We start from the raw sequence: 12,040 nt of genomic DNA, 5'->3' as shown, positions 1-12,040 counted from the left end.
GCCCACTTAAAATTGTTTTACAACCAAAATAAAACGTTTCAGAGGGCAGGCACGCTCCATTCTTTCAAAAATATCCAGAACCCAACAGGACTGAGAGGTACTCTGACAAACAGCGGACACGTCGGTGAATTTCTCCCTACCGCCACCAGGTGGCGCCAAAGACCAACCCCTCTGCTTTAACACAGAACAAAAAAGAACAGGTTTGGTATTACATTTTTTTTATTTTCCAAACTCTTGACAAGTTGTAGGTTTTTTTTTTAAATACAGTGTGGACCGCATACGCGGCACGTGACACTGCAAAGCCATGAACAGCACAAACAGCTTCTGAAAAACAATGTTTTTTTTTTTAAACTGGAAAATATCTCCACCTGAGACAGGTCCGCTCAGGTCACAGGGCAGCGGGGGCAGGGTCTCCCTGCAAAAAGAAGAGCAGCTGTCACTGCAGAGTCCTGCCATGTGTTCAGATACCTCTTACAGCAGCTAGAGACAATGGGACTGAATGCTGGCTGTAGGGTGACAAATACCTAACCTGAACATACAGAGCAGCATTAGTACAGGGGTCTAAGTAGTGCCTGGGCTCTGTGGCTAAGGATCTGTGAGTGGCCGGCAGAGGAATCCTACTCCGTTGGGCCCCTGAACAAGGCCCTTAACCCCAGCTGCTCCAGGGGCGCTGTACAATGGCTGACCCTGCGCTCTGACCCCCAGCTTCTCTCTCCCTGCCTGTGCGTCTCATGGAGAGCAAGCTGGGGTATGCGAAAAGACAAATTCCTAATACAAGAAATTGTATATGGCCAATACAGTGATCTAACCCAAGTCCCAGAAAGCTCAATCCCCTGTCCTATCGGTCAACTGTTTCTACATACTGGGAGCAGCAGCGAGTTACTGATCAAATAAACTATTTAACAATGAATCCGTTCAATTACAGGCATCTGATCCTTATGGGTGGAGGAGTATTCAGGTTTTAATCTCAGGTGATCTCTAAACCTAATTTAGAAAAGCACTGGAGTTGGGGATCACAGTGAAATAGTTTCAGCTCTTTCAAAACTGGAAATGTAAGACAAACCTAGTGAGCCTGTGGAACTGGGGTTCTTCACAGCCAGGGCTGGAGACACCCCATCACGCAGGCACGCGTTCGCAGTGACGCTCCCCTCTGCGTGCGCTCTAGCAACAAGCGCTGTTACCGTGGAAGGGCGCTGGAAACTGACCTGCTCTGGGGGGCAAGCGCTGTCACTCGTACACGTCCTTCTTGTCTGAGATGTACATTACAATATCTTCGGGGGTCATCAGCTTCTCCGCATCCACGTCTGGGATCTCAAATCCTGCAACAACAGCACGTCCATTAACGAGGGCGGATCGAGAAAAAACAAGCCATGCCTGATCCACAGTGCATTCCCTCCTCCCCGCCATGCAAACACACACCTGCAAGGGGCCCATCTATAAACAAGCACTACTTCTACAATCCAAGATGTGCAATACACAATATGCTTTACTACATGCTGCTGGGAAATGGGCAAGAGCCGACCTTTTCCACCACTGTAGAGAAAACCCACTTGCTTTACACATGGAAACCTCACCTCTGGCCAGTTAAACCCACAAGACAGCAGGGTACAAGTGTCAACTACAAATCTCGTTATGGAAAGATGAGCCACCAGCAGAATTCAAATAGAAGTTCACAGTCCTCAGGTAACATTTCACAAAGATTGTTCTGACTTTATATTTTCTATACCGGAGTCAGTGGTTGCCCTATTAGATTAATAACAGGCGTGTTGGCAGAGACATGGCCTACTCTGGCTTTGTAACAAAGGCACTGCGCGATTTATAAACAGGTAGAAGGACTGCACAGCAGCTACACTCACCAAACTCATCCTCCATGGCCATTATGATCTCCACCTGGTCCAGGCTGTCCAACCCCAAGTCCTTTATGAAGTGGGAAGTTACAGTCAGCTAGAAAAATCAGAAATAAAAAAAGAAATAAATAACAAACGAGACCATCAGGCAAATCCGAGCAAGAGCTCATTTAAACCCCCCCCGCAGCACCGGGGAGCAGGAGAGCGGAGACTTACTTGCTCTGGGTTGACCTTGTCGTATAGTTTCAGGACATACAGGACACGGTCCTCGATGTTTCCCAGCGTGAGGGGTGGCTGGTCCCCATAACGTCGGCACAGCTGGACCACGGAGCTGGAGATCTGGAGAGAGAGGCAGAGGAAGAGGCATGCCGTCAGAATCGGAGCACAGACTGGGTCTGGGCAGAGAGAGAGACAGAGAGCGAGAGCTGAACATCCTCAGCTCCGGTTCCCAAGAGTCATCAGGCTCCCTGCTAGTCCTCAAACTGAACAAGCTTGGCACCAGCACTGCGTCAGCGTGCGCAGGTAATATTTATTCCATGCTGAAAGGAAAAGAGACTCAGTGTTTCAGCTCTCTCTCTCACCTGAAGAAGGCTCCACAGCCGAAACACTGTGTCTCTTGTCAGCCTGGAACAAACCTTCACCTGTTCCTTTGCATCAAATTGAACAGGCGAGGTCATTGAACTGATCCATGACACATTTTACCAGGACTAGCTTCATCAGAGATTTAACGCCCTTGTAGATCTCGCTGGATCAGCCTCAGGGGGCGGCGCCGAAGTCCCCCCAGCTCCTTCTGGAACTAGAGGGGGGTGGTTCTCTGACCGACTCCGAACAGCAGACACAAGCCGAACCGCAGGGACGGTCAAATATCCCGAGCTTCCGATTCATATTTACTGTGGGAAAACTCGGGCTGTATGTCTTGGTTGTTCAGGCTTCTTTGCGATTTCAGTCCCGGGCGGTACAACAGTGTCTCAGGACTAACGATGATGAAAACGTGGACAAGTCCATTTGACTCGAGGAGGAGGATGGGCTGGAGCTAGAGAAACGATGTCATTTCTGCAAGAGCTGGGCTTTCAAAGGAACGTCCTGAACCATGTCGCCACACAGCTCCGGCCAGTCACACTGCCGCTATCCAGGCGTCCCAACCCTAATTCTGAAGGTCAGCGAACCTGAGAAGTATATTCCAGCCGTACGCACCCAAATATCACTTTTACCTTACAGATTTTACACTGTCTGGGCCGGCGCCTAAAAACTGATATCTATAACAGCGTGCGGCGAAAGATAAAGGGCAACCACAACCAAACTGAATGAAGGAGTAAATACATTTCACAAAGAAGGAAACCGCAATACATCTTCACTTAATGATGCAGTTTCCAGCTCACGCAACTTTATATGTGAAGACGGCACTGCAAGTCTTACAAAACACCGAGCCAAAAATATCATGGGCTAGCGTGTAATTCCTAAAGCATCTTTATTGTTGCTAATAATGCATGCAAATAACCGAACACCTAAGCACACCGGGCGAACCTTCGCCTTTCCTTCTCACGCAGACAGAACAGAGCAGCGCTGCAGATGCACTGGTGAGAGACACGGTCTAGGTCACTGCACAATCCAGTACTGCTAGGCCGATCAATGTTACCCGGGCTGCATTACCTCTGTCTGGTAGACCTGCCGTGTTTTCCGGCTGCAGGAGAGCAGGGAGAAGGGTCGCTGGCTGGGGAGCGGTGCAGCGGCGGCTCTGACAGCAGTGCTTCCCAAGCACAGCCTCACGGAGGACAGGGAGAGCGAGCGGACACACCGGCCGAGGACACGGGACGCCATAACTGACAACCAAGATCGATCCCACAATGCAAAGCGGACGGAGACACTCGCCTGCTTGAGAAGGCGACGGGAACGAGATCGCCGTAAAGGCACATGCGCACAACTGACTCCATTTTGGATCTACATTGAATCCTGAAGAGCCAACATGGCGGACATCTCTGCGGCTAATTCATTACCCCCGCTATGTCTTTGTCTGTAGTATTTGGTCTTTTACTTTGTGCTTCTTTTTAATTTGCACACCTATAACTTTCTCTTGAGTTTATGATTACTATTTAAGTTAAACCACTAACATTTTTTTGGTGAACTGATAAGTTTACTCTGTCCCCATTGTTCTTAAGAGAGTTTTTGAAAAGTTGCCCACTTTCTTTCTAAAAGAAATGAATGAGCAAATTATCCTTTAGGATTCTGCTGACTTTGTATGCTGCACCTGCAGAATGATTTTATAATGGTATAGCAGTCTTTTATGAAACCCCAAAAATATACTGTATTTCTCTTTTATAAGTTATTTCTCCATCTCAGCCACGAATAATGGCATGAGGTCTCTGTGCAATGTTAATGCATGCTATTCAATTAGTTCTGTACAAGGCCTGTATTTTAAAGAAGGCATGACAATATTTAGGAACAATATTTAGGGTTTAATTTTGAGTTTAGACCGGTTATTTTCAGTTTATTAGAAATCGACCTCCCTCAATTCTACAGCAGAACAAACCATAAATATCGCACACAGCTGAGGGCAAACATTTTTTCTTACATACAGGTAGAAGAAGACCAATGGGAACCCATTTTAAACAATAAGAAAACTTTTTAATAACCTTTTTTTGTTTCTTAAAACTGACAGGGAACGTGTCTTTTTTTTTTTCACAATCACATTTGGGAAATCATTTCCAAACAGTAGTCGAGTCTCAAAACTCCATGTTAAAATGAGCTAAGAGTGCAAACTAGACCCGCCCAGAACCTGCAGACATTTCTCTGCTAAAGTGTTTAAAATCCAGCCTTTTTGTTTTTTCTCCCCCTCGACCCTGGCTTTGTTTCTAGAACGTGACACCTGTCAAGTCTGTGAAGTCGCTGGAGTGCGTTCCTGTCCCAAGGGCTCAGTGACGTCAGGGCTCTGTATATTAGGGTGCTGTTCAGCAGGCTCAGGGCTGCCCAGAGGGGTGTATTGGTACAGGGAGACATCCCCATTGAGGTGTCCTGCCAGTAGGGAGTGGGCCCCCCCCCAGCGAGCCACCTGCCAGCCACCCCCCGCCAACCCTGGGAGCAGGCTGGCGCCGCCCTCGGCGTCCTGGAGCTCCCACAGTACCAGCGCCCCCAAGTGGAACACGGCGGCCACTGCGGTCCCACGCACGTCCCCCCCCACCAGCCTGCGAGGAGAAAGAGACAAACTCAACCCCAGTCCCGCTTCAGGCAGCCCACAGTGCCAACAACATTCACGTGTACAGAATTACTGGCAGCCCCGGGGGGGGTGCTGTCTGCGTGGAGTCTGCATGTTCTCACTGCATTTGTGTGGGTTTCCAACCCGCAGCGCAATGGCAGGCAGGGAGGTGAATTGGCTTCTGGGAAAACTGGCCCTGGTGTGAGTGTGGTGTGCGTGTTCGCGTCTGTGTGTCTGCCCCTTGACAGGGTGTACCCCGCCCAGCGCCAGCTGCTTGCCGCGACAGACCCCTGTGACCCTATATTGGATAAAGGGGTTGGAAAATGGATAATCACTGCAAGCAATTTCAAAACCCAATGAGCAGACAAACCAAAAGAATCGCGTTCCGGTAATCCCGCCTCTGTGATGTACGATCGAAGCCCGCTGCAGTGACCTACCGCCCCCCGCACTGCGCCGGCCGAGCGAGGCTGTGGACCGGGCTGGTTCTGGCCGTGACCGGATTGGCGGCGACCAGAGAGAACGGCTCCTGCTCCTGCTCTTCCGGGTCGGGGTGCCGCAGCAGCACGAACAGCAGGCCCTGAGACACAGAGGGGCAGACGCTTCTGTTCACAGGCCCTCCACAGAGAAAATCACCCCAAATAAGCCAGCAGCCATGTCACCCTGCAGCTCACCACTGGCAGCCCCACTGGAGCTCAGCAGGTGTGAGCCTGGCCAGTACCTGGATGGGAGACCTCCTGGGAAAAACTAAGCTTGCTGCTGAAAGAGGTGTTAGTGGGGCCAGCAGGGGGCGCTCACCCTGCGGTCCATGTGGGTCCTAATGCCCCAGTATAGTGATGGAGACACTATACTGTAAACAGGCGCCGTCCTTCGGATGAGACATAAAACCGAGGTCCTGACTCATTAAAAATCCCAGGGCGTTTCTCGAAAAGAGTAGGGGTGTAACCTTGGCGTCCTGGTCAAATTTCCCATTGTCCTTTCCCAATCATGGTCTCCTAAACGTCCCCATCTATGAACTGGCTTCATCACTCTGTTTTCCTCCCCACTGAGAGCTGGTGTGTGGGGAGTGGGGATTACCTGTAAGCGCTTAGAGTGGAGTGTCCAGAAAAGCGCTATATAAGTGTAAGCAATTATTATTATTATTAAAATAACATTCCAGCTGGGCCTCTTCCCAGCTATACCAGGGTGTTCATCTTATTTCACACAGCTGTCTCTAAATCAAAAGGAGACATGCCTGCTTGATGAGGACAGGATCACCAACTGGTGATCGACTGATCTGTCGAGTTCACAATTCATAGCATGACTAAAAATCCTTCATACTGCTGCCTTCGGTTCTCTACCATTCTGGGTGGAAAAAAGAGAAACTCCCCCGAGGGCAGAGGTATACAGTAGGTGCAGAGTAACATAAGGACATATAAACAAGAGGAGACTTGTGACTCACTGCAACCATTTGATTGGTAGTAGCTTATTGAGAAAGCGATCCCGTCCAGCCATGCTCCCAAAAATCAGTTTAAACAACATGGCTTTGAAGCTCGTTCCATACCTCTACCACCCTTTGTGTAAACACAGCTCCTTGTTACCATGCCATGGTCTTTTTGTGCTGCTCAGTGAAAGTCAGATCCCTGTCCAATGGCTTTGCCCAGTGTGGATCCCCCCCGGTCCCTCTGTGCAGAAATTGTTTGGCCGTTCTAAATCTCCTAACTTTTACAGAGTGTCCAACGGCAGACCAGCAGCACAGAGAGCCTTACATGGTGGGAGTATCCTCGGAGGCACACTGTCCCGGGATTGTACAACCCCAGAGATATCCTCCGCAACAGCTGTCCCGTCCTCATGTTCCTGAAAGGAAACAGAAATATGTTAAAAACAAATCACATAAAATCAAGACCCGGCCAGATTGTGGACCACATACTTCGATGGTAGCTAGTAGCTTCTAGTCTTAAAAATACCATTAAAAGCCATTTATTAGAAGTTCACAGAAAAGAGGCAGGTAATGAAAATTCTCCTTTACTTAACAAGGATTTATTTTATTTTTTTACCATTCAATTTAAATACAAGCCTGAAGGTGTTTAAATACAGAAACCAACGTGTGACAGGCAGCCAGCTCTCTCCCTGCCTGGGAGGTGCCTGTGGTTCAGGCCCCTACAAGCTTGTTACTGGCCGGCCTCTGGCCCGCGCCCTGCTCGCTGCCCAGCCTGCAGCACGCACCACTGCGACAGTCACTGCTGAGGCCCTGCTTCTCACCACAGAGCGATGCTGCCTGCGGCGGCTGTGGAGCCAATCAGAGCGTCTGTCTCCCCCTCTACCGCAGCCAGCGCCTGGACAGACTGTCCCGCAGAGTCCAGGGAGAGCGTCCTGACCGGCCTGCAAGACAGATCCCAAAACTGACACCGACTGCAGCACTGACTTCAACAGCAAAGCACCCGACAAGAACAGTACTACAGTACCTACATATAATATATGTGTATATACAATACATACTGTGCTACAGTACAATAACAGGAATACTAACAAATACAAATACTGAGTCCAATAAAGATTCTGATACTAAAAAGATCTAAACTATACTAAAATGTATATCTATACAAGTATACACGTGGACATACTGTATGGATACTGACACTGATATGAACAGACCTTAAATGTGTCATTTGCCAGATCTTACATTTCAGTTTAAATAAGAAGCAAACAACCAAAGTCAACACATTTCGTCAAGAATGCCAAAATAAACCTGGATGAGTGTCCGTGTTATCGTACCTGCCTCGCTCTGAAAGACTGAACAGATCCACAGTCTGCCTGGATGCAGTGTCCACAGAGCAGGCCACTCTGCGCCCAGACAGTCCCAGCACAGCTTGGACCTGCCCAGCGGTCAGCAGGAACTGGGAGAAGGGCCCGTCCACACTGTCACAGCTCAGCACCCTGCAGACACACACAGCCAAGTCACACGCTGTCTGACAACGGAAAACCTGTACATTTTGCACTGGAATTTCGGAAAGGAACAACTACAACTTGACGAGCAGCGATATCACCCTGCAACTCACCAGTGGCAGCCCCACTGAAGCTCAGCAGCTGTGAGCCTGGCCAGTACCTGGATGGGAGACGACCTGGGAAAACTAAAGTTGCTGCTGGTAGAGGTATAAGAAGGGCCAGCAGGGGGCGCTCACCCTGCGGTCCGTGTGGGTCCTAATGCCCCAGTATAGTGACGGGGACACTGTACTGTAAACAGGCGCCGTCCTTCGGATGAGACGTAAAACCTAGGTCCTGACTATCTGTGGTCATTAAAAATCCCAGGGCGTTTCTCGAAAAGAGTAGGGGTGTAACCCCGGCGTCCCGGCCAAATTTCCCTCTGGGCTTTAACCAATCACGGCCTCCTAATAATCCCCTCTAAATCGACAGATAAAAAACCTTTAGCCTCCTCCACCCGTCTCGCCGTACCTGGCCTCAGTGCCCTCCGGCTGTCCCAGAGTGACGAGCAGCAGCCCTGGAGCGGCAGGCAGGGGCAGCAGTCCGGCCACCAGCTCCTGAGGCACACAGAGCAGGGGTGAGCAGAGTGTTTGGGGGAGACGGTCGAGGCGCGGAAGAAGGGGCAGGACCAGTCTCGGCGCCCGGCGGGGGGGGGGGGGGGGGACCGAGTGAGAAAGTGAAAGGCGGGGAGGGGGTACCTCGGCGAAGGTCCAGGTGTGGAGCAGGCCCCAGCTCCGGGGGCCGCCCGGGCCCCACAGGGTCACGGCTCGCCGCCCCGCCGCCGCCACGCACTCCCGCAGGCCGCCGTCCGCGGCGCGGCAGCCCACGCCGCACACGTCCACCAGACGCGGGCCGGCCGGCTCCTGCACACAGAAGCACAGGCTCACCCTCCGGATTCCACACGGCCGGAGCCACACCTCAGCCCCGCGGCCGGCTCGGCCCGACACCGTCCTCGGCGGCCTGGACCGCGCCGCTCTTTTTAGATCTCGGGGTGAGGAAGAATCAGCATCGACGGGGGCATTTCGAACCGCGATGAAGGTCAAACCTACCCAGCCACTTGTAAACTTTACGTCGCAAATAAACCAAATGTCCAGGTGTGCTCATGTTCTGCGATTCAGAACAAGGCAACAAGACGTCTGGTGACATGCTGGGGCCCTGTGACACTGTACACAAGCAGGTTTGCGTATACTTAATCCGATAGAAATATTGCTCTCGACTTTGAGACGGTTTCGCAGACAAATACTACTTGTTAACTCTGCACGCAGATCACGTGGGAAAGTTTACGCGGTGAACTGTCTGCTGCACAACCTGTACTTGTCCGCTCGTCATCACGGTGACTAGTGAGCAGGAAGGGCCGCTTCACATCCCAATTCTCCCGAACTCTCGACAGCGTGGCAACTGGCGGTACTTTCACAAAGTTCACCATTTTGGGCCAAATTGTACCGAGATTTAATAACCGGTTTGAAAAACTGGGGACCGCAGTTCCCCTTTAGTTACAAAACAATTTAGACTTCTCTGGTGAGCCAGTTTCAGAAAAATCTCAAACTTGATCGCTGGCAGTATGATCTGGCCTATGCTGTCTTTTGAATGCAGACACACATTCTCTTGCCACGTGTAAGACGTGAGGAAGAGACCGAATATTTCCCGGGCAGACTAATTCGCTCACACTGAGTCCCGGAGTCGGTACCTTCAGAGTGTGCTGGAGCCGCAGGCCGGCGGGAGACGTCTGGGGGCTCCTGGGGCAGGCTGCGGCGCCCCCCGCGCCCCGGGGCCGTTCTGTGACCGGCTCCGCCCCGAGACGAGGCTCTGGCGGGGTCCCCGCTGAGCTGTGACTCGGGCCCGGCGGCGGGGACCCCGAGGGACTGCCCCACAGGGAGTCGTTCAAGTAGCCCTCCAGGCTGAGCTGGGGAGACTCCTCTCCCCGAGGGGCCGGCGGCTGTGGGGGCCGAGCGTTCAGAGAGGCCGGCGAGGGGCTCTCCGCGGGGCGGGTGGGCCGCGGGTGGCGGTGTGTGCCGGGACTCCGAGGGGGGGAGAGCTGCTGGTGGCCGGGGGCTGCAGGGGGATCGCACGGGGGGTGGAGAAAGCCATCCGGCTCCCCGCTGGCAGGGCGCTCGTTCCGACTGGGCAGTGCTAGCGTGGACCCACAGCTCGGGAGGAACGAGGACGGAGAAGATCCGGAGATCCACGCAGGCCGGGGCCTGGGAACGACGTCGACCCCGTCTCCTCCGTCACCCGCCCCCTGCGGGAGATGCCCGGCGTCGGCGCTGGGAATCTCCGCGGGGCAGGGAAGGACCAGTTGTGCACAAGGCGGTCCCAAGGGGAGGGGTGATGTGACCGTAGGCTCAGCAGGGGGAGCCAGGGCAGGGTCAACACAGCAGGCGCTCGGCGTCTCGGAGCGAGAGGGCGAGTGCGGCACGGCATCGGTGGGCCAGGGCCCCTCGGCAGCCCGCTCTTTCCCAGCCGCCTCCGCGCCCTGCGATCCAGGGGGGTGGCACGTGCCCGGCGGAGGCAGCGATCCCGGGCAGGAGAGCGCAGGCTGGGAGCGGGGGGAGGGAGAAGACCGCAGAGCCACGGGGAGGGCAGGGGTGTGCCCAAGCGAGGGGAAGGCTGTGTCCAGGAGGCTGTAGGAGGAGGCATCTCCCCTCTGACTGTGCAAGGTGAGGACCGGGGTAAGATTCAGGATGTGTGGAGAATGAGCCGGCCCAGAGACCTCCGTCACGCCGCGAGCCTCGTCTCCGGGCTCGAAGGAATCTTCACAACCAGAACAGCCCGAAGGAATTGAAGGAACTTTCTCGGACTCGCTCAAAGCACTCTCCTCTTGCGTGCCGATTTCGCCACTATTCCTGCCGGCCCATTCCGATTTCGACGTAGCTCTGGCTTCTGCAAGGACGTCACGTGTCACGGCGGGAGACGGTGCCTCTCGGGTCCTGCCACACGGTACAGACGTCGGAACCCCGGGCTTCCCCGGGGATTCTGACCCAACCCCTCCCCCGGCTGCTGAGCTGCCTGCTCCGTCTCCTTCCCCTGGTGCCGCCGCCCGGAGCGATGATGGGATTCCTCCGGTGCCGGAGGCCGTGTCCTCGGCAGAGCACGGAGAGCGCCCCTGTGCAACACCCGCGCTCCGCAGGACTGAGTGAACAGCTCCGTCCCCTGCTCGGCCACAGGCCCCACTGCCCCCGTCCGCAGCCGTCCCCCCGACCAGTGCTGAGGCCAGAGCAGGAGCCCCAGTCGGACCTCTGCCCACCGACTCCGCAGCTGGGGCCACCCTCGGTGCCATGAGGTCGCCCGGCCCCCCCGCAGGGACCCCGGGAGTCTGCGCCCGGGATTCCACCGGGTCGGAGTTCCCGGGGGTACAGGGACCCCACAGATCCGCTGGTGGGTCCAGGGGCAGGCGGCGCCTTTCAGCAGCCAGGCGGCGGGTGTAGTAGGGGGAGGCACAGGACGCGACGGGCGCGGGGCGGGCAGCGGCCGACATCGTCAGCTTCTCCAGCTTGAGGCGCCCAAACTCCTCGTCGGGAAGGTGGAAGTCCTTGACGTCGAACTGGGAGAGCAGCGAGCGCAGGCGGAGCACGCTGTCGCCGAGACCAGGCAGCCGCGGGCTGCCCTGCGAGGGACGGGACAGCGGGCGGAGGGCCCTGCACGGCCCTCTGGCTAGAGGGGAGCACCCCACGTCTGCAAAGGAGAAACACAGAGACCAGTCTTAGCTGTTAACAGTGTCAGCAAGCAATTTACTGGGGATTCTCATATTGCAAGCAGGTTTGAAAACGAATTAATATGGACCTTGGACATACAGTAATGCCTAATACAAAACCCTGCAGGTCACAAAACTATGGATAATTCATTGATTCAAAGTTTACTTTCTTTTTAAGCCACGGGACAACTTTAGATGCCAGATTTGTACAGTCTATATCTTCACAAGCACTGGGCATGTAGGCCAGTGTAGTTTTCTAACACTGCTCGCTCATTTCTAAGACGATAAGGACGTTAATTAGCGAGCTCTGAAAAAGAGGAAACCCATCCGAAAGTGGAGTCAGTTCCAGTATCC

General features: G+C 53.7%; 2 protein-coding genes across 4 annotated transcripts in view; both read right to left on the bottom strand.

Annotated features, from left to right (window-relative positions):
- Window positions 1–201: 201 nt before the first annotated feature.
- LOC148644989 (acyl carrier protein, mitochondrial-like) lies at window positions 202–3,708 on the bottom strand. The gene is made up of 5 exons (XM_088613051.1): window positions 3,498–3,708; window positions 2,064–2,186; window positions 1,857–1,944; window positions 1,206–1,319; window positions 202–415 (listed from the first exon to the last, which is right to left on the bottom strand). Exons 1-4 carry the CDS (start codon window positions 3,663–3,665, stop codon window positions 1,228–1,230), a joined length of 471 nt encoding a protein of 156 aa, XP_088469177.1. The 5' UTR covers window positions 3,666–3,708; the 3' UTR covers window positions 202–415; window positions 1,206–1,227.
- A 739-nt stretch (window positions 3,709–4,447) lies between these two features.
- palb2 (partner and localizer of BRCA2) overlaps window positions 4,448–12,040 on the bottom strand; it is a 61,181-nt gene continuing 53,588 nt past the window's right edge. For all 3 annotated transcript variants that reach the window (XM_088613033.1, XM_088613034.1, XM_088613032.1), the window contains 8 exons: window positions 9,683–11,667; window positions 8,694–8,858; window positions 8,467–8,552; window positions 7,789–7,950; window positions 7,276–7,395; window positions 6,783–6,870; window positions 5,475–5,614; window positions 4,448–5,026 (listed from right to left, as the gene is read on the bottom strand). In XM_088613033.1, the coding sequence (XP_088469159.1) occupies window positions 4,714–5,026; window positions 5,475–5,614; window positions 6,783–6,870; window positions 7,276–7,395; window positions 7,789–7,950; window positions 8,467–8,552; window positions 8,694–8,858; window positions 9,683–11,667 (3,059 nt within the window). In that variant the 3' untranslated portion in view covers window positions 4,448–4,713. The remainder of the gene's footprint in view (window positions 5,027–5,474; window positions 5,615–6,782; window positions 6,871–7,275; window positions 7,396–7,788; window positions 7,951–8,466; window positions 8,553–8,693; window positions 8,859–9,682; window positions 11,668–12,040) is intronic.

Source organism: Lepisosteus platostomus, chromosome 19 (assembly GCF_059453375.1).
Source record: "Lepisosteus platostomus isolate fLepPlt1 chromosome 19, fLepPlt1.hap1, whole genome shotgun sequence".
NCBI classification, from domain to species: Eukaryota; Metazoa; Chordata; class Actinopteri; order Semionotiformes; family Lepisosteidae; genus Lepisosteus; species Lepisosteus platostomus.
Note: the sequence above shows the minus strand (reverse complement) of the source record. Positions and strands in the feature narration are given on the sequence as shown.